This window comes from Lissotriton vulgaris, chromosome 11 (assembly GCF_964263255.1).
Source record: "Lissotriton vulgaris chromosome 11, aLisVul1.2, whole genome shotgun sequence".
Lineage (NCBI taxonomy): Eukaryota > Metazoa > Chordata > Amphibia > Caudata > Salamandridae > Lissotriton > Lissotriton vulgaris.
Window position 1 is genome coordinate 633,471,273 of NC_141699.1, and position 25,919 is coordinate 633,497,191.

The 25,919-nt window shown below is 45.4% G+C and overlaps 1 protein-coding gene across 2 annotated transcripts in view; it reads left to right on the top strand.

The window, feature by feature from the left end:
• The window catches only part of LOC147683268 (claudin-15-like), a 219,205-nt gene that overhangs the window by 79,269 nt on the left and 114,017 nt on the right, over positions 1-25,919 (top strand). For both annotated transcript variants that reach the window (XM_086943728.1, XM_086943727.1), the window contains one exon: positions 3,714-3,878. In XM_086943728.1, coding sequence (XP_086799854.1) covers positions 3,714-3,878 — 165 coding nt within the window. The remainder of the gene's footprint in view (positions 1-3,713; positions 3,879-25,919) is intronic.

Consider the following 25,919-nt stretch of genomic DNA (forward strand, 5'->3'; position numbering starts at 1 on the left):
GTTGCCTGTTTCCAGTAGACTGGCACAACTCCCTCGCTTAAGGATTGGCAGCAGATTTGACAGAGCTGAAGAAACAACTCTTTCTTAAATTCTTTCCACAGTCTGTGTGGGAGAGAGTCCAATGGTGACCCGTAAGAGACACGCAGAGCAAGTTTACTAAACTCTTCTTCTGGGGGAATCTGGAGAGGATCCAGACTTATCAGCTTGTCTTTATCTACTTCCTCCCCCTGCTTTCCCGGTGTCATTGGCTTACATAGTCCAAATCCACTATCTATCTCATCTCCCTTATTTATTCCAAGACCATCAATAATTTTAGTGATCTTCTCCTTGAAGTAAGCTGCTAGACTGTCACAGAGGTTCTGGGTGGCCCTGATCTTATTTTTCATACAGTCTGGTTTGGAAAGGTCATTCACTATTTTGAAAGTAGCTATGGCATTGTTAGATGCCTCTAGAATGGATATTGCATAGTACTTTGCTTTTGCCTTGGCAATTGTTCCTTTGTATGTGCCTAGCGCAATTTTCAGTACTATTTTATCCTATTCCTTATAGAGTGTTCTCCATTTTCTTTCAGCTTGTTTACAAGTCTTCTTCATCTCCTGGATGTTCCTGATGAGGTGGTGGAGGAGTTGGACTGTCTCTTCAAGAAAGAAGAGGTCCTTGCCACCATTATGTCTTTAAAAGATATTAAAGCCCCGGGTCCCGATGGATTCCGAATTACTTTTATACGTTTTTCAGGGAGTTGTTGGTCCCCATCTGACAAAGGTCTTTAACTCTTTCCTGGACACTTGCTCGGTCACTCCGACTATGATGGAGTCTATCATCTCTATGATACTAAAATCGTCTAAACCACCAGATCAAAAGTGGGTCGTATAGACCAATTGCACTCATTAATAGTGACGTCAAGATATTTACTAAGATTTTGGTGAATCGTTTGGCCAGGATGTGGCCTGACCTCATATCCCTGCTCCAGAGTGGTTTCATAAGAGATTGACAGATGGGTGATAATGTTTGACTTACGGTTAATGCCATTGACCAAGCCACACTTGACGGGGTTGCAATGCTTCCCCTATCGTTGGATGCGTAGAAACCATTTGTTCGGGTTGGCTGGTCTTTTGATCAAGGTCCTATCCAGGATGAACTTGGGCCCTCGGTTGAAGTCCAATAATGCAAATGTTGTGTCCCCATCCATGAAGATTAAGACCAGAGACATTCTGTCTTGTCTGACTCGATTACGCTGTCCAGTGGGACTCATCAGGGGTATCCTCTTTCCCCAGTATTATTTTCCCTCTGTGTCGAGCCTCTTATCCAGAAAGTCCAGGCGAATCCTAACGTGCTGGGACTACCTGATGGTGACACACAACTGAAAATTATGATGATTGCTGATGATACACTTTGTTTATTAACTGACCCCGTCGCTTCTTTGGATGCACTTGCAACCACATTGAATGCTTTTTGGGAGGTTTCTGGATTTCAAATTAAATACAAGAAATCAGTTGGCATGGAGTAGGTCCCATGGCGTCTTCCTTGCAACAACAGGTCGAATCCAGAGCTTTTGGTCAGACCTCTATGGGCTTTCAATATTAAGGGGTGTCCATTTCGAGGGTTCCATCAGATGTTTTTCTTTTTATTATACTGCTGCTTTTAAACGTTCTTTTCAAGGACCTCTCTGGATAGGGTCAGCTAGAGATTTCTTGGATGGGTAGAGTCAACTGCTTCAAAATGGATTTCTTGCTATGTCTCCTCTATGCTGTCAGGGTTCTTCCACTTAAAATACCACAGTCAGTGGTTGTGTTGATCCAGAAGAAGCTACGGTCCTTTATATGGAATGATAAATCGCCCCAGGTGGCCAATTCAGTCCTGAATGTAGCCTGTTCTATCATGGCTGCCCAACTTGTCCCAGCTTTGGATTGGGTCTCTGTTCCCATAATGCCTTGGGTCCGACTAAAACAATTAGCGAGTCTAATTCCTCTTAATCATTTGCCATGGCTGCTGCTCCGCAGCCTTCCTTCTGTTGGCACACTGATATCCTCTACCTTATCTACTCTGCATCATGGGAGGAAAGCCATCCAAATGCATCAGTTCAAGTTCTACCTTTCTCCTCACACCCCGGTTCTGGGTAATTCGGATTTCCCTCCTGCCTTGTTGAATGGACGGTTCCACAGGTAGGAAAAAGGGGGCTGATCTCACCCTTCAAGATCTATAGGCTGACAGTGCACCCAAGACCAGGGATCATTGTGCGACTGACTTTTCACTACACCATGCCAGTCTGTATATAGGTAATCAGTTTCTCCATTGGGCTCGCCGGCACGCCACCCTTTGAGGAGGTGCACGGGAGGCACATCTGCTAGAAGGTATTCTGAGTGAAGGAGACAAATGGAAAGAAATTTGTTTCTACAGGGCGCTAGAGTACCCCCTAGACCAGGACAGCCTATATTATACAATGGGCTACTGACCTGGGTATCAAGATTAATGAAGGGGACTAGAGAGTCATCTGGCAGCGGCCAGCTAAATCTTCCATGTGCATCCAATACAGGGAGAGTGAATATAAATTGCTACTGCGCTGGTATCTCACTCCAGCCCGACTGTCTCACATGGAAGGATTGGACGATGATTGTTGGCCAGGGTGCACGGCTCTTGGCACACTTTTTCACATGTGGTGGTCATTTTCAGTAATCTCTGACTTTTGGAAATGTGTTTCATCAAATTTCCGAAATTCTCCAGATCACCCCTCCCCATATCTCCCCCCCCCCCCCCAACCCCACCCAGACGAAGAGTGACTTTACCCACTTAATCCCCATTTGGATAATTTGATTACTCATTGTTTGCTGGCACCATGCTTGGTAATTGCCTTTCGTTGGAAGGGCCCCGAACTCCCTACTATGCCATTATGGTGGGCTAAGATCTGGGATATTTACATGATGTTGAGCCTGACTGCAACTGTGAGAGATACGAAGTTGCCTTTTGATAAAAATATTGACCCCCTTTCAAACCTTTATGAAGGATAGCTCTACGGGTCAGATACATATGCGCCCACAGCGTCTGGTAGCTTTTGCAGGTCTTATGGGTCCATACGGGGTGGAACTGGTCTAAATGTATGTTTGCCCGGGTTTCCTGTTTCCCCCTTCTGTGAGGCGGTATGTCCTCATTGCTATTCCAATCGAAGCCCATGTTCGATGTGAACACATCTAACATGGGCTTCGATTGGAATTCATAGAGCATATAATCAAGGCCATTATCGCCGCTTTATCAGCAGTTTCCTGCCGATAAAAGCGGCGATAATGTATCGCCTGTCCTTGATAATATGCCCCTCAGTTCTGTGTTCAAGAGAATAGATCAGTTCAAGAGAAATAGAGGAGATTGTGGACCTTACTTTGAGTTTGTGTGCCATTTATGTGGTATATACTACAGTGGTGTCAAATATACTGTATGTTCAAATGTGTCTGTCCATGCCAGGACAACCACAACCACATAAGCTTAATTTAAATAAGATCAATCTAAATGGTAATCATTTACATAGTACGAAAATGTGGTAAGAATCAGGCCATTCTGGACCCCGAATATAATTAATGTTAGCTTGGGCATCATTGAATTCTGGATAAAAAATAACACATTCAGATATTTATTTTCATTGCTTTTTACTATGATGATTATTTATGCCTTATCATATTTTTATCATAAGCAGCTAATGATTCTCTTTCCATTTTTTGATGCAGCTCACGTTCAAGCATGTCGTGCTCTGATGATCATTGCACTGGTTTTGGGTCTTCTTGCCATGGTCGTCTCGTTATTTGGCTTGAGGTGCACCAAAGTAGGCAGCAGTGATGAAAACACAAAAGGCAAGATGGCTCTTGCAGGAGGAGTGGTCTTCATCCTTGGAGGTGAGTGGCCATAATACGCTTTGTTAATGATTTTACAATGTTTAGATGATGGTAATACCGATGTCCATGATATTTAAAGTCAAATCTGTGAACTGGATTCCATGGTTGTCTAAAGAGCTTACTTGAGGTTAGGCAAACATTTTAGCTCACAGGCACATATTTACCTACATTTGGCTTATTTACCACTTTGCATGGTCAAATGAAGGGGATATATTACCTCCGCTATGATGTCTGTGATATTTGACCCATTCATAGGCAGGTGGGAAGTATTCACAAAACACACTATATAAAGGAGGGTCTAAGGGCAAATTTTACGACTCTAAACTGGACACATGCCCCTACACAATGACTTACAACAACAAAAGGTATCCAGGAGTCACGACTCAGTGTTTTTGCTCGAGACTTACCACCATGTGACTTACAAGTTAGACTGTGTATTCATTCAAGTGTAAAAAACATTCAGCTACTCATATATTCAACATGCAACTTGGGTAGGAATTTTTCCCATCAGTTGCCGCTCTGTACCACCATTATCACATCATTTGGGTCCTCCTTACCCAGGAGTTAGTACACAAAGTCAATCACACTGTGAAGGGTGTGGAGACTATGTGAGTGAGGAGACCGATGTCATTTGTGTTTACAATGGTATCAATATGGTGTTGAAAAAAATATTTTACACCTGAGGGAAAGCAGTGCAGTGAAGAAAAAGTGAAAGTGAGTAAAATTGGTAGAACTGAGTAGAAGAAGTGATTTATTAGTTTCTCTCAGACCCCCAAGGTTAAAATCAAGTGAAGAAGTAGATTTAACAGAATATCTACTGGCAAGTGGTCAACATGTTTCTGCATATAATTGGATGGTTTCCTATGCATTCATCAGGACCTTGGTGTTGCTACTGCTTGCATAAATAAGTGATAAAAAAGTCAAAGGGAAAAATTTCACCTGAATATCAGGTGTAGAATCTCCGCCACAGTCTAGAAAAGTCATACGGAAGACAAAGAAAAGAGAAAAACAACATATATCAAAGAATGCACTCTAAACATTGTGCTATTCTGGTGGTCACGTATGTTCATTTTGACAAACATGATAACACTCACCCGATACTTGTGGGGATGGCGCCTCACCTCACCTGGCAGCAGCTCAGGTAGAATAGGAGCACCGCTCTGTTAGCAAAATACAATCACAGGAACACTCAACCGATTCAGTAAAACATGGCAAAAAATATTTGCAGAAGGCAACTCTAATGGCGTATGGAACAAACTCTCGTTAAGAGTATGTTAAAAGTATACCCGGTAACGGACCGAGAGTTTTTTATATGTTCGGGCATCTAACATTGTAAAGCCACGAGATCGTAGCGGGATGTTTATCGCTTTGTCGTCAGGCAGTACTGCCTGTCTAGGCTTCTCAACCACACTCTCACCTCTCCGTGGGTGTCTCCAAGCGTCCCTCTGGGCTATTCTGGGGAGGCACCGAACAAGAGAAAAGGGCGGTTATATCAATGAAGATTACCGAGCAGGTATGGTGCATGAAGGGAACTGTTCCACCAAGGAATCCTTTGAGAAACATTCGGAGACACTTTCAGAATTTTTGCGAGAGAAAAAGTATCCTGCTAAAATCATTCGCCAATCCAAGAAAAGGGCCTCTAACAACAACAGAGATGCCCTATTGGAGATTGCAATTCCAAAAGAAAAAACTAAAAGAATGACTTTCGTGAACACCTTCCATACGAGATCAAATGAGGATCGGAAAATCATAACCAAACACTGGTCCATCTTAAACACCAGCGGAGATACTTTACCTTCGCCACTTTTTGCTTTTAAAAGAGGACCTAACATAAAAGACCATCTAGTCCATACCAGACCGAAAAACAAATCATCTAGACAGATTGGTACCCTGTGGGATTTGCCGCCGGTACAGGGTCACCATCCCTGTGGCAATTGTTCGGCATGTCCCCAAACCACTAAATCTACCAGTGTTGACATCGGAACTATGCGCCCATGGCAACAGCGCAAATTCACCAATTGTAACAGTGAGAACACCATCTACATGATCACATGCCCTTGCGCAAAGAGGTACGTGGGGATGACAACCCGTAAAACTAAAATAAGAATTGGTGAACATAAGAGCACAGTCCGCTGTCGGAAACCAGCGACCCGCTTAACGGCTCATTTCCTTGAAAAGGGTCACGGTCCAAGTGAATTCAAATGGACGATACTGGAACAGCCAACGATACCGGACCACTGCCCTGACGTCAGGAAGTTTCTGTTTAGAATTGAACAGAAATGGGTTTACAAATTGAACAGCGACAAGGAGGGTTTAAACGAACCAATACCATGGATGTCATTATAATACTACTGAGCTTTTTCTTTCTAGAACTACTGTTTTCCAAGTTTACTGAGCTCCCTTACTAAGAGAACTACGATTCCCTTCATGCACCATACCTGCTCGGTAATCTTCATTGATATACCCGCCCTTTTCTCTTGTTCGGTGCCTCCCCAGAATAGCCCAGAGGGACGCTTGGAGACACCCACGGAGAGGTGAGAGTGTGGTTGAGAAGCCTAGACAGGCAGTACTGTCTGACGACAAAGCGATAAACATCCCGCTACGATCTCGTGGCTTTACAATGTTAGATGCCCGAACATATAAAAAACTCTCGGTCCGTTACCGGGTATACTTTTAACATACTCTTAACGAGAGTTTGTTCCATACGCCATTAGAGTTGCCTTCTGCAAATATTTTTTGCCTTGTTTTACTGAATCGGTTGAGTGTTCCTGTGATTGTATTTTGCTAACAGAGCGGTGCTCCTATTCTACCTGAGCTGCTGCCAGGTGAGGTGAGGCGCCATCCCCACAAGTATCGGGTGAGTGTTATCATGTTTGTCAAAATGAATATACTTGACTACCAGAATAGCACAATGTTTAGAGTGCATTCTTTGATATATGTTGTTTTTCTCTTTTCTTTGTCTTCCGTATGACTTTTCTAGACATTGGCGGAGATTCTACACCTGATATTCAGGTGAAATTTTTCCCTTTGACTTTTTTATCACTTATTTATGCAAGCAGTAGCAACACCAAGGTCCTGATGAATGCATAGGAAACCATCCAATTATATGCAGAAACATGTTGATCACTTGCCAGTAAATATTCTGTTAAATCTACTTCTTCACTTGATTTTAACCTTGGGGGTCTGAGAGAAACTAATAAATCACTTCTTCTACTCAGTTCTACCAATTTTACTCACTTTCACTTTTTCTTCACTGCACTGCTTTCCCTCAGGTGTAAAATATTTTTTTCAACACCATATTGATACCATCGTAAACACAAATGACATCGGTCTCCTCACTCACATAGTCTCCACACCCTTCACAGTGTGATTGACTTTGTGTACTAACTCCTGGGTAAGGAGGACCCAAATGATGTGATAATGGTGGTACAGAGCGGCAACTGATGGGAAAAATTCCTACCCAAGTTGCATGTTGAATATATGAGTAGCTGAATGTTTTTTACACTTGAATAAATACACAGTCTAACTTGTAAGTCACATGGTGGTAAGTCTCGAGCAAAAACACTGAGTCATGACTCCTGGATACCTTTTGTTGTTGGGAAGTATTCACAGCCTTATTTGTGATGCCCTTATGTCGCCATTGCATCACTTTTTGTGACTCTGCGGCAGCGTAACAAATGCGCCACACTGCGCTATATTTACAAAGTGACGCATCTAGGCAGATGCGTCACTTTGTACACCCCTGCACTACATTATACCTGTAACAGGTATAATGTATGCAGGGTGGGCGTTCCAGAACAGAAAAGGCTCGTAGAAGTGCCTGAGTGAAATCTATCAGATTTCACTGCATCACTTCTACGACGTCACTACGTCAAATACTAACGCCTGCTTGAAGCAGGTGTAAGGGATGCCACGGGCCTTTTCACATGGGGCTTGCATTGCTGGCATTATGTCTGTTTCCAGACAAACTCCAGCAATCCGCCTTTTTTGCATAGACAGATACGTCAGGATTCCAGCAAACCTCTCGACATGGAGCGCCGTGAAGTAAATAAGGCGCATCCATGATGTCGCAAGGAGGGCACACTGAAAAGTGTTGCATCGCTGTTTTACCACAGTGATGCAACACTTTTCATAAATTAGGCCCTCAGTCCTTTGCAAAACAAATCTAAATGAGCAATGGGTGCCATATGATAAATTGTGTTTTTCTGCATCTGATGTGATATTGCCCTACTGTAGCTTATTCAGGTGAGATAGAATCACAGCCCAAGAAATTCAGTGCAAAAGGCAGATTTAACAGGACTTGTCTTTAAGCCATCAAGCAAAACATTACATTACAATTGTGAATTCCCACCTCACTAATACATCTGCATTCCGAATTTCGTCCACTACCCTTATGCCTCCCTGTAACCCAAACATCTCTATAGAACCCAATCACTGCCCTAGTCAACTTTCATATCTCTTCAAACAACTCCCTGTCTTTTCCAAACTGCTTCCTCTCACCCTCCACCCCTAGCTCCTTGCCTTTGCTCATCTTCTTCCATCTACTTCTGCTGGCCTATAACTCATCAACCCCTTCCCATCCCTAAACTGGATACACCCACCCAACAAGGCTACAACCATCTCTAAATAGTGACACCACATCTTCCTCTTTTGACAACCAAGAATATCATAGCCAGTTGTCATGTCCCCACTTCCCCACCCCTGACCATCTGTGTTGACCAAGCTAAGCATACACAACCATATGCTAGTTAGTTAGTTAAATATCTTTATTCGGCAAATTTGATCACCATAAAAGAATACATATACATAATACATTTCCAATTCTCCGGTTAAAACTATAAAATGATACGGCGTATAAGGGAAGAAATGCACCACAGTCACTAGTTTACTACAAGCGGTTACATACATCAGACCGTTGGTACCCTAGAATGCAATTCCAGTAACCGGGAGCGCGTCACCCACGCACTGCCCAAAAATTTTGGCACCCCACATATCATGAAGGAGGATGAAGAATCGGTGGAAAGTACACGTAGTGCCTGGCTATGACACCTCAACCCCAGCTCCCTACATACAGGTTGCAGCCAAATTTTCCGGGCCACTTTATAAGCGGGGCAGGCAAAGAATAGGTGGGCCACAGTCTCCTTTGGTGCTGCGCAGCCAGGGCACGAACGCAAGGAGGCACCAGAGTTGGACCACCTCGACGTGAAGTCAAACACCGGGAGCGTCCCATATCTCAGTTTTAGATATAGCGCTCTATCTAGAGGTTTAGTTATCAGGTCGAGGAAGGGTTCCAGCTTTTTCACCCATTTAATTAGCAAAAATTGATCCGTGAGTGAGCCCCCATCCAAACCACTCAGTGCTTCGCTCTGTACCCAGTCCCAATATAGCTTTTTGATCACTTCCTTGGGCGGCGGCATTTGGGACTCCCAAGCATCCCTTAGTCCTAATTTAAGAACCAGGTCTCTCACATTATTCAGCCATCCTATTTTTTTCCCAGTGTCCAACAGAAGAAGATCATCCAACCCTTCAGCATATTTTACAAGCTCCTCAGTTCTTCTTAAACGGGTCCAGAAGAGCAATGGGCGTAGCCTCACCAAATCCTTTAGGGCTCTTCTGCCCAAATCTAGTCTCAGGGGGATCAGTGGGGTGGAAACGGGAAGAGCCACCACCTTCCTCAAAAAGTTATTTTCTGCTGTGGAGAGATCTGAAACATTTTCGAACCCCCAGAGCTCGGAGCCATATAATGCCGCCGGGAGGATTTGTCCCTCATAGATCGCTATGGCCGGGGAGATAGGTTTACTACTTGACTCGCGCAGCTCCCTCAGAGTCACCCCAGATACTATTTGGTGGCTGAGTAACATTTTGGCCAGGTGGGCCTTCCAGGTCATTCGACTATTTATCCGAACACCAAGATAGTCAAATGAGTTGACCAACTCCAGGGGAGCTCCATTAAGCAAGAAGTTATTTTTAAATCTTTTGGAGGGGGAGAGTGCCATCAGTTTAGTTTTCGAGGTGTTGATGGTTAAACCTCTCTTAGTACAGAAGGAACTAAATCGGTTCAAGAGTTTTTGCAGGCCCACTGGGGATTTGGAGATCAATAAGGTGTCGTCGGCGAAGAGTAAAGTGGGGATTCTTTCCCCCGCCAGGGATGGGGCATCCGACTCTTCCCCTTTCAGATGGTCCACCACTCCGTTCACGAATAGGGAGAAAAGGGTCGGAGCCATGACACAGCCCTGGCGTACTCCTCTCCTCACAGGGATCCTATCTGTTAACTGTCCCTGGGATCCCCATCTGACCCTCGCATAGTTCCCCTCGTGGAGCTTTACGATTAGACTCAGAAGTCTACTGGGAAATCCCATCTCTCCTAGGATCTTCCATAATTTAGCCCGGGGGACCAGGTCAAAAGCCGTCTTGAGATCTATGAAGGCCATGTATAAACTGCCTTTCTTGATGGTGACTGCCTTCCAATAGATAACAAAAAAGCGAAAGACCTGGTCCATCGTGCCTACCTTTCTTCTGAAGCCAGCTTGGAGGTGGGAGAGAATACTAGCCTCCTCCATCCAATCGCCTACCCTTGAAATGATGACCCTGCCGACCACTTTCTGGATTATATCTATCAAGCTGATAGGTCTGTAGTTCGCAGGATCATCTCTTGCCCCCTTCTTAAACACTGTTACCACCTCTGCCCCCTTCCAAGAATCTGGCACCTGGTGTCCCCTTGTAATCATGTTCATAATTGTGGCGATTAAATTGGCCCAGGTCAGCGGCTCCGGGATCAACAGGTCCCCAGGGATCCCATCCGGACCGGCCGCCTTCTTGGGGGTTAGGTGTCTGATCGCCATCACTACTTCGGTGGTGGTAAATGGGAGGTCATCCACCCCTGAGGTATCCCCAGCACCAAAACTAGCTGTCCCGGGGCTATCTGACTCTTCAATACCTCCATATAGGGATGAAAAGTGATTAAACCATTGCTGATTGGTTATGTGAGCTGCTAATGGTTGTGATTTCCCCTGCCTGGCTCTGTTAATCAGATCCCAAAAAAGGTTTGGGTTCCTTCTACTCACAGCATTGGCTAGGTCTTGCCAATGCTGTTCCTCCCACTCCCGTTTAGCCAGCGATAGTGCTTTCAGGTATTCCCTCCTGGCCGCTCTAACCAACAAAGGATCCCTAGAAAGCAGGGCTTTTGTCAGATTTTTCCTATTGCCCTTACACTGGTCTGAATACCAGGGTTTATTGGAGATGGGAGGTGTGATAGATTTTCTGTGACTTTTCCCTTTCGAGGTAAAAAATTGACTAACGTGTTCTATTGTAGCTTTGTAAGCTGAGTCAAGGGAAGAGTGCGGAAGCATAATAATCTGATTTTCACAGTCCCAAGCCTCCAGATCAGAGTACAGGCCCTCCACCAGGGATTTAATAGTCCCTAGGTCGTCCTCCTTCAGGTTAGCCTTGTCCCATTTCAATCTGCAGTTGTTGTTGCATGGGATGATCTCTTTGGTTGTCTTTATGGGGGCATTCACCCTCCTGTCTTTAAAGATGCCCCAATTAAACTTACAACACAGGGGATTATGGTCACTATCCTGACTTGGGAGCACCTCCATATCAATAAGGTCTGCCCATAAACTAACATCCATTAGGATGTAGTCAATTCGGGACGGCCCAGTAAGTCTATTGAAGGTCAGTGCCCCTGCCTGGTCGGATATAGTCCTGCCGTTTAGGGCTCTTAACTTATGGTCCCTAGTTAGTGCATTGATTTGGATTGCTCTAGCTGACCATTTTCTAATAGGGGGCAGGGATAGGGTTGGGATAGACCATTTTGAATCTTCGTCTTCAATACCCAGGGGGTCATCTCCGAGGAGGGGTTCAAACGTACAATTGAAATCACCCCCCACGATGATTTTTGCTGATGAAGGGCAATTAGCTAAGGCTGAATCTAGAGCTGTTAAAATTGAAGAGGCGGTGTCCCCAGGTGTCCCTCTGGCATAAACGTTAAATAGATCAAGCCTACTTCCCTCTGCGTTTCCTGTAGAGGAGAGGTGGAGTATATCGCTACACTCAGAATTGTGGCGTGTGACCTCCCAGTCTAGATCTATTTTAATCCAGACCATGAGGCCCTCCGCTGGTCTACCCTTCCCTTTACTTACTGCTGGCAAAAAGTGGGTAGTGTACCCTGATTTATTTAGGGGTAATAGTCTCCAGGTTTCCTGAAACAGGCAAACATCGAACTTCTCGATGAAGATGTGCCATTCTGGAATATCTAACTTCCTTTTTAACCCCGCAACATTCCAAGATAGGAGGTTTATTACCCGTCGACCCTTGGGCACTTTGGTGTGAACCCCCTTGTTCCTACCCTCATTGTCCACCATGGTCATGCAGCTACCCCCCTCCTGGACCAAGGGAATAGGGTTTGCAGGGCAGCTAGCCATGCTGGCCATAGACCCAGCTATCGGGGAAGCCTCAGTAATGGTGTGAGTAATGGCAATTTGAGATAGGGGTGGACTAACTTGCCCTGTGTCTATACTGCCACGGGGTCTTGGGGCCTCCTCACCAGGGAGGTCAAATCTCTCCCCCCTGGGCGCTAAACTTCAATCGCAATCTTCCAGCCCAGAGAGCTGCGAAAACCGATTGTAAGTGTCCAAGGGGGTAAAGGGTCTTAAATGTTCCATCCTGGTGACGTGGTTCATCATGTGTCTATGGGGCACCGTGGACCAGGCAGAATGCTGATCGGCCACCAAGGCAAAGTGTTGCCCATACTGGGGATAATTGTTGTTATAAGGCAAGGTAGGGGGTGGCCTGTAGGGTTGGAACTTATTTGGATATTTAGGAGGAATGGCCTCTGACCTGGGATAGAAATGCGTTAGGGCCCGAGGGATGATACGAGTTTCTCCGTTTCCAGGTGGCCAATTTAAGATATAATCTACTGCCCTTGGATCTCTAAAATTAACCACCACTAGGTCCCCCTCTATATCTTTAGTTCTGCTCCCCAGCCAATTAATCCGTCTAACATGAACTATATCCCCATCTATATAGGGTGCTATCGGCCTATATGTCCACAACCAATGGATGATTTTATTTTTGAGATCAATGTATCCCTCCTTCTTATTTTCTGCTAACGGGGGGACCCCAGTCAAGACCACCACAAAGGGCACTGCTCCTGGGGGAATCTCCACTTGTGGCACCTTTTTCCGTGGGACTCTAGTATATCTACCTTCCCCTTCGTTGTTTTGGTTATTGCTTGTCAGGGCCTTTGAGACTAGTTTTTTGGGGTCACCACCCGTTTGTATTGCTGGTGTATTTAACTGTTTAGGAGGTGGTGGATTTTGGGAGGAAAGGTCGACCCTACCCTGGGGCTGTGTATTGTGTTTGGCCGGCTGAGACGGGGCAGTTAGGGTATTAGGAACAGTGGTAGTGGGGGGCCTGGCCGGAGGTGTGGGATGCGCCACCCCACTCCCCTGGGCTTTGGTCAGGGTAACCATGCTGTTTATAGCAGTCTCCAACATGGTCAATCTAATTTCAACCTTTTTAATAGACTCATTAATAGGTAAAAGGAGAGATCTCAGCAAAAACTCCAAGTTCCCTATTAATGTGGGGGGCGGTGGAATAACTGGTGCTATAACCCCAGCATTGCTGTCAGGAGCCACGGCCTGTGCAGCTGCTTCCGGTGAACTATTTACCAGTGGTGGTACTACAGCTGGTGGAAGATCCGGCCCCTCTGCTAGGGTAGTCTCAATTAGATTGAGGGTTTTTGGCCCTTTACCAAAATCAGTATGCAGGATTTTAGCTTTGCCTAGTGCCACCCTTAGTTTCCTCCTTTTTTTACTAGGTGGAGGACGGTGGATCTGGGCAGCAACTAAATGCTTAGGTTTCTGTTTCCTAGGCTTGGTAGTGACATTGATGCGACCTGGGTTGGGGGTAGGGGAAACAATTATAATGTTGTCCGAGGGCAAACAAGGTGTGGATGCAAAATCACGAAACAAAAGGGGAACACCTTCTTGACTAGCATTATCCCCACTCAAGTCTAGTGAGCCTCCCTCCCGGGTTAAAACTATTGGGGTACTGTCAATAAGGGGTCTATGTTTCATGCTCTCTACTGAGCGACGCCGCTCAGCCCTACGCTCAGCTAAGATAGAGTCCTTATCACCCTCACTCCGCACCTTGGGGAAATAATTATCCAAGGACCCATTGCGTAGTCTTCCTTTCTTCCCGGGGGTTTCCTCTTCTGTCGACATATCCAACGTATGACAGGGCTCGGGTCACTGTACTGCAGATGTTAAGGGATAGGCCCAGCCCAGCCTACTCTGGCCTACGAGGGCCTCAGAGGGCCCGCCCTTTGCCCGGGCTTCGCCCCGAGCTACGTCCCGCGCGCGTCCCACAGCGCGAGACGAATAATCTGTTTATATCCTCCTAAATGGGAGGGGCGGGCCGCTGCGGGAAGAGGCTTCAGGTGTTGGAAGTGCCTCGCAGTCCCGCAGCGGTGTGGGCGGAGGGCGGGTCCTGGTCCAGGTGGTGGCAGCTCGGGTCCAAGAGCCGCATCCCAAGAAAGACAAGCAAGGTCACGGCGCCTCCTCGTCAGGAGCTGAGGCAGGAGAGGCAACCCTCAGCACAAGTCAGCCCACGTTTTCCAGATGAGTAGCACCCGCGCAGCGGGTGCTACGAAAGTTAATGCTGGAGCACCGGGCGGGGGGCGGGGCCGCTGCGGGAAGAGGCTTCAGGTGTTGGAAGTGCCTCGCAGTCCCGCAGCGGTGTGGGCGGAGGGCGGGTCCTGGTCCAGGCGGTGGCAGCTCGGGTCCAAGAGCCGCGTCCCAAGAAAGACAAGCAAGGTCACGGCGCCTCCTCGTCAGGAGCTGAGGCAGGAGAGGCAACCCTCAGCACAAGTCAGCCCACGTTTTCCAGATGAGTAGCACCCGCGCAGCGGGTGCTACGAAAGTTAATGCTGGAGCACCGGGCGGGGGGCGGGGCCGCTGCGGGAAGAGGCTTCAGGTGTTGGAAGTGCCTCGCAGTCCCGCAGCGGTGTGGGCGGAGGGCGGGTCCTGGTCCAGGCGGTGGCAGCTCGGGTCCAAGAGCCGCGTCCCAAGAAAGACAAGCAAGGTCACGGCGCCTCCTCGTCAGGAGCTGAGGCAGGAGAGGCAACCCTCAGCACAAGTCAGCCCACGTTTTCCAGATGAGTCATATGCTCAACTGGAGGCCCCCACTACCTAATAACCATATGTTTTCACCAGGATCCTCCAAATCTCCTGCAGATGAACCCCCCATCTGAATTAAACCACAAACATTCTTCTTATGAGATGCTGCCCTGCTGAATCACACACCAATACCTTGACCCTTGCAAACCCCCTGCATTTCTTGGTTTAACTTCCTGCGAGATTCAATAGCATGGTGCTTCAATGCCCCCTTCCATACAGCCATGGAACCAGCTCTCTCCAAACAATATAAAGGGCTTCATCATTTTCAGAAGTGGAAGACCTGAAAGTTGAAGACATTGTCTCCTAAATTCAACAGCAAAGGGTTGGAACAAACTCTACTGTTGAACAGCTCTGCTAAAAGACGACAACTGTCTCTATCTCATGCCGGTACTGCACCAGTTACCTAAAGCATTTCTGCTCCCGTTCAAACCAAGCTGTTTCCAAACGGTTTGGTTCCACTTGCTTGATTGTCCATATGACCAAGACATGGCCAATCATTTATATGGTAGTCTTATCTGGTAAAGGTCCATGGTGAACAGATACAACAAACAATTTTTAAAAACAAATAATTATTAAAAAACAAAACTCAGATTAACAAACCTGTTGTAATGTACATTTTCCAATAAGGTCACATATGTTGTGAAGAACAGGGGCCATATTATGTATTGGCATTGTTTGCACCCGGCGCACCTTTGAAAAGGTCCGCCAGCCGCCAACAATCCCAATGCTCCCCATTATGGTGAATGCGCTGCCCAGGGGGCAGCCATGAACTCGCACTGCCCTGGGGGCAGCGCATTCATGTGAAAACATGGAGCAGCCGCTCTGTTTTTTCACAGTGCAGGTGGCACCCGCCTGAACTTTCAAAGGGGATTAGAGATGCCCTTGCAGGCGGGTGCAGTCAGTGACTGTACCTGCCTGCAAGGGTATGTCAGGGGGGGACCATGGGACCTCCTTTACCAACTGCAAAGGGCTGCTATCAGGAGGCACACTGACAGTGCACCACCTTTTAAATGACACAGTGTCAGTGCGTCTCCTGAGGGCTTCTTTGACACTGCGCCCACGCGTGTAAAATAGCACGGGCGCAGAGTCAAAGGAATTCCGTCATTTGCATAGGGCACACCCCTATGCAAATGAGGGAACACCCTCTGTTGATAGCGCTGGTGCTTTAAGTGCGCCGCGCTATCGGTATTATAGAAGGGGACGCACATGCGCCTTCGTGCCCTTCTATAATACCAAAGTGCCCCAGGGGCACACAAAGCAGGCGCAAACGGCAGTTTCTTCCCAGGAGAACCTTATGTAATACGGCCCCAGTGTGCCTTTAGCCCGCTGCTAATTTACCAGTAAGTTTCCTTCATGTCTCTGGTGCTCACAGATTAGAGCCTTGTTTCTGAAGTAGTCTTCCTCTCAATTGTCTGTATATCATTGAAAGTGCAGCAGGGAGTTTGAGACCAACAATGCAGAGCTTTTTCTTTGTGCATTATGTGCACACAGTCTTGAACTGTGATGTTTCTTGGCTCTGCAACCTGTGTGAACTGTGATTTATTTCTTGGCTCTGCAATTCTTGCAAACTGTGATTGTTCCTGGATCATCTGCCAACAATAGATCTTTTGTGTATTTGTTACGTGTTGAAGAGCAGGAGGCTGAATATTGTGGATGCGTGGTTTTTGGTTCATCGGAGCTCTGGGAATTCTCGTTGGGTACCTGGCATATAATGTTACAGCAGGTCAGGTGGGACATCACCACTGCATGGTATGGGAGGATCTGGGGAGTTGGCAGTAATAGTAGGGATGGGTAATATGCTTAATTTGGGCTGGTGGTTGGAGGTGGGGCCCTTCAACACTCTTTTGTAGGGACCAGCACTTATTTTTCATTATCAGACTTTGTCCTAGAGCGCGAGTGAGAGAGAAAGAGACAAAAACACACAAAGGGGAAAGGAGAAAGACAGAAGAAAGAGTGACAATAGGATAAATCCGATATGAAAAAGAACCTACAAGAGTAAGATAAAGAAGTAGGGAGTGCCTGGTTGTGGATTAAAGAGGCTTAAGGTGGAATCAAGACTATGTAGCCTTAGTATTTGGCACCCTAATCTTCGATAGCCTCCGCTGCAGACATCTGATCAAAACCTTGGCCCTCAGCACATATTTTTATACAAATTAATCACTGGAGGGGACCCCTTGTTGAGACGGCAAATTACATTTTTGATAGCTTGATGACATCTGCTTGGAGGGGAAAGAGTACTGCTGAACAAGAGTGCCCCACAGTATGGGCACATGGGACATCTGCAGGCTAAATGTGAGTGTTGTGTACAATTCCATTCCACATCCCTTGTTAATTGCATGAATTACATATATGGGTGAGCATGTATGCACATAGCAGGTTATTAGACTAACCATCTCTAGTATGTAGTCTGCATTTAAAAGAAAGCAACTGTGGATATTTATTGCTAAGCAAAAATAAACTGTGAATACTGGAAAATATTCCCTCAAATCTCTTCCCCACTAATATTCACATGAGTATTGGCTTCTAATTCATCTCTGCAAAACCCTAATAACTTTTTAACCAAGTTCACTCCATTGAACTTATTTCTTTCTCCTCCCGTCTACTCAGTTTCAATGTTGTTTCACAATTTTATTTTTGATAAACAGGTTTTATTGCTTTTGCAATAACGGTAAAAATAAAGCATGATGCAATTAAAATATGGGAATACAAATGTATCATGTGTTCACTCTCAATCCCTGCCCCCCTACCTCCCCTGCCACTACCCTACAGTTCAGTTGCCAGTAGAGGACACATCATCCAATTTAGAAAACAATTCATAATACTCCCATCATTTGCCCCAAATATTTGTGACTGTATTATGACAACCTCTGGCTTTGCAGATTGGTTCCTCCTGCCTGGCACACCAATCCATGCCAGTGTTTTAACTTCGGGGAACCGGGCGGGGTGTTTCCAGGAGTGCACTAGGTCACTTTTGGCCAACAGGGTCGCTAGTCCCACCATATATCTGTACCCTCGAGAGCCTCCAAGATCTTCCATCACACCCAACAGTGCCAACTTTGGAGTTAGCAGGAGGGGAACATCCAGAATGGCTGAGATGGTTTCATCGATCCTAGACCAATACTGGATAATCTTCAGGCATTGTGACACCATATGAAAGTAATCGGCTGTAGGAGAGTGACAATAATTACAATTGGGGTCTGAAAGGATTCCTGCTGTGCACAGGCGCTGGGGTGTCATGGAGGTCTGGTGTAAGTAGTGTAAGTGCATCTGACGTAGGCGGGCCGGATCGCTAGCTCTCAGGGGGCCATGCATGTCTCCCACATTCAGCCTCCTCCATCTCCCTGATCCATTCCTCCGACTTCTGGTAAAACTGTTCCAGTGTCTCTGGGGTGTTGTTTACCAGAGTGTATTATAGCTGGAAAGTGCCTCCACGCCACATCCTCCCCATCAACAGTTGTGCTTTGAGACTGTTATATTCTGGGAGATTCTGACTATGCGCACTATAGCAACCAAGAGTGTGACATATCTGGAAGTATTCGTGAAATTGAGTGTCAGAGTGAAAACTGGGCCTGAAGGTCTGTAAATGAGTATATATAAGACCCATGACACACATCGGCCAGCGTAGTGATCCCTATTAAGTCTCATATGTGAAAGCCCTCCAAACGCTATAGATGTTCCAACCAGCGATCCCTCCAAAAGGGGGTTTGGCCAGGTGTTCATTCCAACCCGTAAAGCGGACGGCCCCCTCCATAACAGGACTAACACCCGTGTGGCTTCTGGGAGTTTAAGGTGGATTGGTCGGCCATATAGGTAATGCATCACCGCATCTAGCCCCAGCCTACAGAGTTCCACTCCATACTCTGGATCAGCCCAGCAACTCGTCAACCAGTCATTTATAATCAGTAGGTGGGATATCCAGTGGTGGAGGCAAATGCCCCATGCGCGATACCAACATCATAAACTGAGCGGCGGCATTTGGCGTGTGGGATCCAGGGATACGACCACACCAAATGAAGGATCGTAACAGTGCAGCTACTTCATTAAACCAAGTGTCTGGTATATGAAGTGGGAAGTACTGCAAAGTGTATAAGTAGCGGGCAGTATCATCATTTTTATTAGGGCCACCCTACCCAGGAGGATAAGAGGAAGGTTCTGCCATGCCACTAGGCTGTTCCTGGTGGTCTTCATGAGGGGCACTAGGTTAAGTGTATAAGTAAGTTCAAGCAGTGTTGCAATATGAATCCCAAGTTAATTAAAACAAAGACAGCTAATGGGAATGCCCTCCCTCCAGGGACTCGATGCACTGTATCTTCACAATGGGATGAGTAAGTATTTTTTCTTATTCATGCAGAGGCCAGAGTCTTTCTCAAAAAGATAGAGAAGCTTAAGGGCACATGGACTTGAGGCCCCAGGGTCGACATGGTGCAGGAGGACATCAAGCTCTTACACTGCAATTCTGTCTTCGCGGTCCCCCTAAACTGCCAGCCTCTCATTTTGTGCGTCACATCTGAAAATCGTGGCAAAGGATTGATGGCAAGGGTGAAGAGGAGGGGAGAGAGGGAGCAACCTTGACAATTCCTCGCTCAGTTGGAAATATCTCCGCACCCCATTCATCATGACCTGAGCTGTCGGATGGTAGTAAGAGAGACCATTACCTGGAAACAGACACCAAATCCCATTTGGTCCAGCACCGCCTTCAGATAGTCCCAGTCAATTGTATCAAATGCTTTTTCAAAATCGACTAGTAATAGGGCCCCATCTGTATGGAGTTCACCCATGTGAGCACTGTCTTGTACTACGTCTCGGCATGAAGCCTGGAGCCACATTGATCTGGATGGACTAGGGAACCGATAACTGTCTGGAGCCTAGTCTCCAAAACTTTGCTATAAATCTTAACATTGTTTCACAATTGATTTGCAAAGATAAACTACCTTCTTACGGTTTCTATTGTGCAACATTTTTGCTAGAACTGTCAGCCTTAGGCTCATCTTCCCACAAAAACGTTTTGCCTTCCTCCTCCATTTTTCGAATCTTGTATGTGCAGGTCTTAGGGCTCTGTACCCTTTACCACTGCTAACCAGTGCTAAAGTGCATGTGCTCCTCCTTAAAACATGGTAACATTGGCTCATCCCCACTTGGCACATTTAATTTACTTGTAAGTCCTAGTAGAGTGGTACTACATGTGCCCAGGGCCTGTAAATTAAATGCTACTAGTGGGCCTGCAGCACTGATTGTATCACTCACATAAGTAGCCTGTTACATATGTCTCAGGCCTGCCATTGCAGGCTGTGTGCGTGCAGTTTTAAACTGCTGTTTCGACCTGGCACAGCAAAATGTTTGCCAGGCCCAAACCTTCCTTTTTAGTACACATAAGTCACCCATAGGGTAGGCCCTGGGCAGGGCAGGGTGAAATGTATTCAAAAAGTAGGATATGTACTTTAAGTTTTACATGCTCTTGTAGTGAAAAACTCCTAAATTAATGTTTCACTACTGCAAGGCCTATTTCTTCTATAGGATGACATTGGAGCTCCCCTATTACATGTTATCAGTGTAATTTTCAAATGGGAAGAAATTATCAGTTCATGTTTGATGTTTCTGGAATCACAATTTAAAAACCTAATTTGTGGTGAAGTCGGAGTTCAAATTGGAATTCTGAAAATGGCACTTTAGAAAATTAGCATTTTCGTGTCATATCCATTTAGTGCCTGTAGCCTGTCTCTGGTGTCTTGACTGGGTGTAACTGACAATTCCTTCTAGACAGCCACACACACTAGGGAGCTTAGGTGTGCCTGGATGGGCATCACTGGCAGGATTGAAGGAAGGAGCTGGGCACAGCCCTACTTACTCCTGAATGGGCTATGTTCTGAGTCCACAGAAAGGGCTGTATACCTCCTGTAATTAGTCTGGAGACAGGACAGAGAAGGCAGGATGCCTGAAGACATCAAAGGGAACCCTCTAGAAGCTTCTACACCACTTCAAAGACACAAATGGGTGTAAATAATGGACCTCAGATACCACCACTTCTGTACACTTCTGGACCTGTGGATACTCTGCCAGGAAGAAGGACTGTTGTGCTGCTGAAGCTCTGCCACTCCTGTACTGCACCCTGCTGTCCTACTGCCTTCCTGTGCTGCTGCTTTGTTATGCTGACCTGCTGCCCTCTTGCCTAGGTGAGAAGGACTGGACCTGCATCTCTTGAACCAAAAACCCAGAGTGACCCCAAGGGCTAGTTGGCTGACCTCCTGGCCTGAAGCTTCAGGGACACAACAGGCTTCCAATAACCTATCACCTGGATTCTGCCATCATGTACCATGCCAAGTGCAGTCCCCCCAGTTCTGAGCCCTTGAAAGTGGGTTTGTAGTGCTTACCCACCTCTATGGATCCAGGGGAACGTATGTCTGCACTGTGCAGTGCAAACCCAAGAAGAACTGATGAATTGTTGCTACTGATTGGATTGGACCTGCAGCAAAGACCTACATCACAGTCCTTCAGAACTACAGCATTGCCTTGACAGCACAGCACATTCTCGGCATAGGCCCTCACATTACAAGCCCCATTGATGGGGTCTTCGTAGGCAAGGCAGGCCCTCACATCGCAGCCTGACCACATCTTGGAACCAACACATTGCTTTGGCTGTGCAACTCATCTTCGACACAGATCCTTGTAATGCCCCGCAAACCCGGATTTAAGGTACTTTATTCAGCGGGCCTAACTGGGTCTCTGTAGCTGACCTGCACTCCATCGCGGTCGGCCTGAACTTGTTACTTTGTTCTTGTCCTGTGAGACCAGATATCCACAGTTGGCGCTTTATGCCTTTGGGCACTATGTTTATTAAACCATTTAAAATGTAATATTTCTGTTTCTCCTAATTGGATTTTGGTTGTTCTGGTCTTGTTTTATTTATTAAAAATAACTCTTTTTTTCTAACTGTGTTGCCAGCTCCTTTTGTGGTGTGTTTTCACTGTCTTACTGTTGGCAGTATTACACAAATACTTTACATGTTACCTCTGAGTTCAGCCTGACTGCTCTGTGTCAACCTACCAGAGGGATCAGCACAGGTTAATTTAGGGTTTGCTGTGACTTCCCCCTGAGAAGAATTGTGGTTGCTACTTGAGAAGGGTTTCTCCTCACTTAACCAGTAACACAATTTCTTACAATGCTGTAATGCCTATCTCGGGCGGAACAGCACTATATAAAAACCTGAAATAAATAAATATCTTGTTTAGAATATATGTGAGATGTTTGAAAATCTTAAAGCAAAGCAACTTGTATATTTTAGATATATTTTCAAATGATTCTACCCATTAATTTGCTTTTATTGCAAAAACAAAAGACATAATACAAATAACTCCTCTCTGGAGTCTAAGCATCTCTCTTTAAGTCATTGTGAATGATTGTATAGAGATACTTAGCACAACTATCTTCACAGCTGATTGATTTGGTGTGTTGTTTTGCACAAAGGCTGTAAAGTGAGTTGCTGCTATGCTCTTCAATCGGTCCATTCACAAAGACCTAGATTCGAAGTTAGAAACTATGCTCCATACGTCTAAACCTATGTTTAGATCTATTCTCAGAATTCATGGAGGTTTACAAAGAATCCCAAAAAATCCTCCAAAATCTCCAGTAAGTCTACAACTGTCATAGATTTTCAAAAGTATTCACTAGTATAAAATGTATGCATGCAAAATTTCCACTCCTTCCTGTACACCATCCTGTACACCATCATTAAATATCATGGTGTCCTCTCCTCATTTCCACCCTGGAAAAGTACTTACTCTTGCTTTTGACTAGCATACATTTGCACGTATTTTAAGTGTAGGGCACTACCTGTAAGTTGTATTTCAGCCCATACAAAACTACACGTTTTGGTTGTTTACCTACTACCTAAAGGAATGGACAATAATACTCCTTATCCTCTATTTTCAATAGTAGACATTCCAACGTATGGTACTTGGCAAATGTATGATTCTTCCAGTCAAGATTGGTAATTTACCCTTAAGCATAATTAATTTTTTCCCCTCATTTCTCTGTTAAACGTAGATGTACAAATGCTTTGAGAATCAAGCCCTGAATGATCCCCTGTTCATTGGGAGTCAAAAGTTTTGAGAGTGATTTGCTTCTGGACACTCATTGAAATTCCCCACTGTAGGCTGAAACTCAGTATCCATGAATTACTTTCAGTCTTTTTAACATGGAAGTAACTTCCTATTTCCAAAGGCTGTGCTTCTTTTTGAGGCGAGGGGCTCCTAGAAGCATTTGTAGGATAGTCCTAGTGAGTGCTATAAAACAGAGGCCAAACTGGACAGTTGATTATTTGTGTTTCAGTATCTACAGAGTAAAACTCCCTGCCACTCTGTTAATTGTAAGCCAAGTCGATGTACAAGATCTGACCAACCACTACTTCCACTCCATGAACAACCTATTGGACAAAATAGCCCCTCTACAAAGGAAGAGAACCACCACAAAAGACTCAAAACCCTGGTAGGACAGCAGGCTAAATGAAGACAGACACTCTCTTAGAGAAATCGAACGACAATGGAGATCCGCACCTTCAGCTGACCACCTCAAGTTACTAAGAATCAACAGAAATTCCTACTTCAGAAAGATCAGAAGATCAAAAACCGTCTTCTTCAGGAATCAACTAGACCAAGCCAAGAACCGTCCCAAAAAACTATTAGATCTAATCAAAGCCCAAACCAAGAGTGCACCCATCCACCCCAAGGCTACCCCTGACACTCTTCCCAAATATGAGGAATTTGCCTCCTTTATCACTACAAAATCAGAATCCATAAACACCGACCTACGCAATGTCCTATTATCCCTTACGGACATGCAAAAGAACTCCACATTGCCCCCGATAGGTATCCCAGTCAAATGTTCCACAAATTCAACCTTAAAAACAACGCAACTTGGTCCTACTTCGACACCTACAGTGAAGACACTATACTAAAGACGCTAACCGCCCTGAATCCCTCCAACCACTTCACAGACCCGCTTCCCACTAACTACTTAAAAGACTTAATTCCTTATGATCTTGGTCCTCTCTGGACCAAGATCATAAATACCTCCCTCCTTCCAGGACCCATCCCATAAAGCCTGAAAACAGGGCAGGGATCCCCTATCTTAAAGAAAGCAACAGCTGACTCATCGGACTTAAATAATTGTCACCCAATATCCAACATCCACATTCTAGCCAAACTCTTGTAAAAATGTGTCCACGCACAGCTTAGCAACCACATCGAACAATTCAACCTGCTTAACCAATTCCAATCAGGCTTCCGAGCAGGTCACAGTACTGAATCAATATGTAACAAACAAGGACCCCCTGATAAAGGTACATTTCCTGGGTCAGGGCAAACAATTTATGAAAAAATAACGCACCCAGGCAAAAGCAAGTATACTAGCAGAGTTCAAGTAACAACAAATTAGTAAGAAGTAATAATAATCAGGCACAAAATTAGCATTTGGAGATTTAATTAGATAAAATTGATAAAAATGGTCATGAGGATAATCAATGACATAGATACAAATAACAAATAACAGTAAAAAGTTCTTTCATTAGAGAATCATTGAATGTAAATTGTTATGTATACAGATGTTCCCAATGATCTGAAGGGGAGATGGTTTTTGTCTACGCGTTTCAACACATGAGAAGTGTCTTCCTCAGGACGCTACCATCTTGTAGCAAACATAAGCGCTTTAGAATGTTGGAAGAATAACCGTGTCGAAATGAATCCAATCAGAGTCTTTGCATCAGGTCTTTTTATCTGTAAGGTAATTGATATCACTTTGTAGATCAGATAATCATGGCAGCATATATGGTACCAGATAGAGTTAAAAGCTGGCGGGAGCTCAGCAACTTAGTGGGAGAGATCTTGCATCCCCTGCAGACAGACGCTGCACTGTGCTGATGAATTAGGCCAGGTAATCACTGGTAGTGGGCTAAGCAATGGCTTTAAGAATCTTCAATTGCTGACGTGGCACATGTAGTGGCTCATATATTGATGAATGGAAGAGCTGATGAGAACGTGAAAACCCGGATTAAGTGCCTGCCAAGTGCTTAGCGTAATAATTATTCCAATGCAGCGGCGTCTGTTGCCTCGTGAAAGGCGACGTGTCTTAAATGGTATATGGAGAAGACAAAACGATGGAAGCGTTAAAATATAAACTGGATACCTGATAAAAAGCTCGGCGTTCTGATAACCGCAACTGCGTGGCGTCTACTGCCTCGTGAAGAAATTCGAAAGAAAATAAAAAAAACTCCACATTGCCCCGGATAGGTATCCCAGTCAAATGTTCCACAAATTCAACCTTAAAAACAACGCAACTTGGTCCTACTTCGACACCTACAGTGAAGACACTATACTAAAGACGCTGACCGCCCTGAATCCCTCCAACCACTTCACAGACCCGCTTCCGACTAACTACTTAAAAGACTTAATTCCACTGTTATTACCTCTCTGGACCAAGATCATAAATACCTCCCTCCTTCCAGGAACCATCCCATAAAGCCTGAAAACAGGGCAGGGATCCCCTATCTTAAAGAAACCAACAGCTGACTCATCGGACTTAAATAATTGTCACCCAGTATCCAAAATCCACATTCTAGCCAAACTCTTGGAAAAATGTGTCCACGCCCAGCTTAGCAACCACATCGAACAATTCAACCTGCTTAACCAATTCCAATCAGGCTTCCGACCAGGTCACAGTGCTGAATCAACCATTACACACATAATTGATGACGCTCTAAAACTCCTTGACCAAAATGAAGCTTGTTTACTAATCTTACTCAACTTGTCATCAGCATTTGACACTGTCAAACACGACAACTTGCTAGAACTCTTGAAACACAGAATGGGAA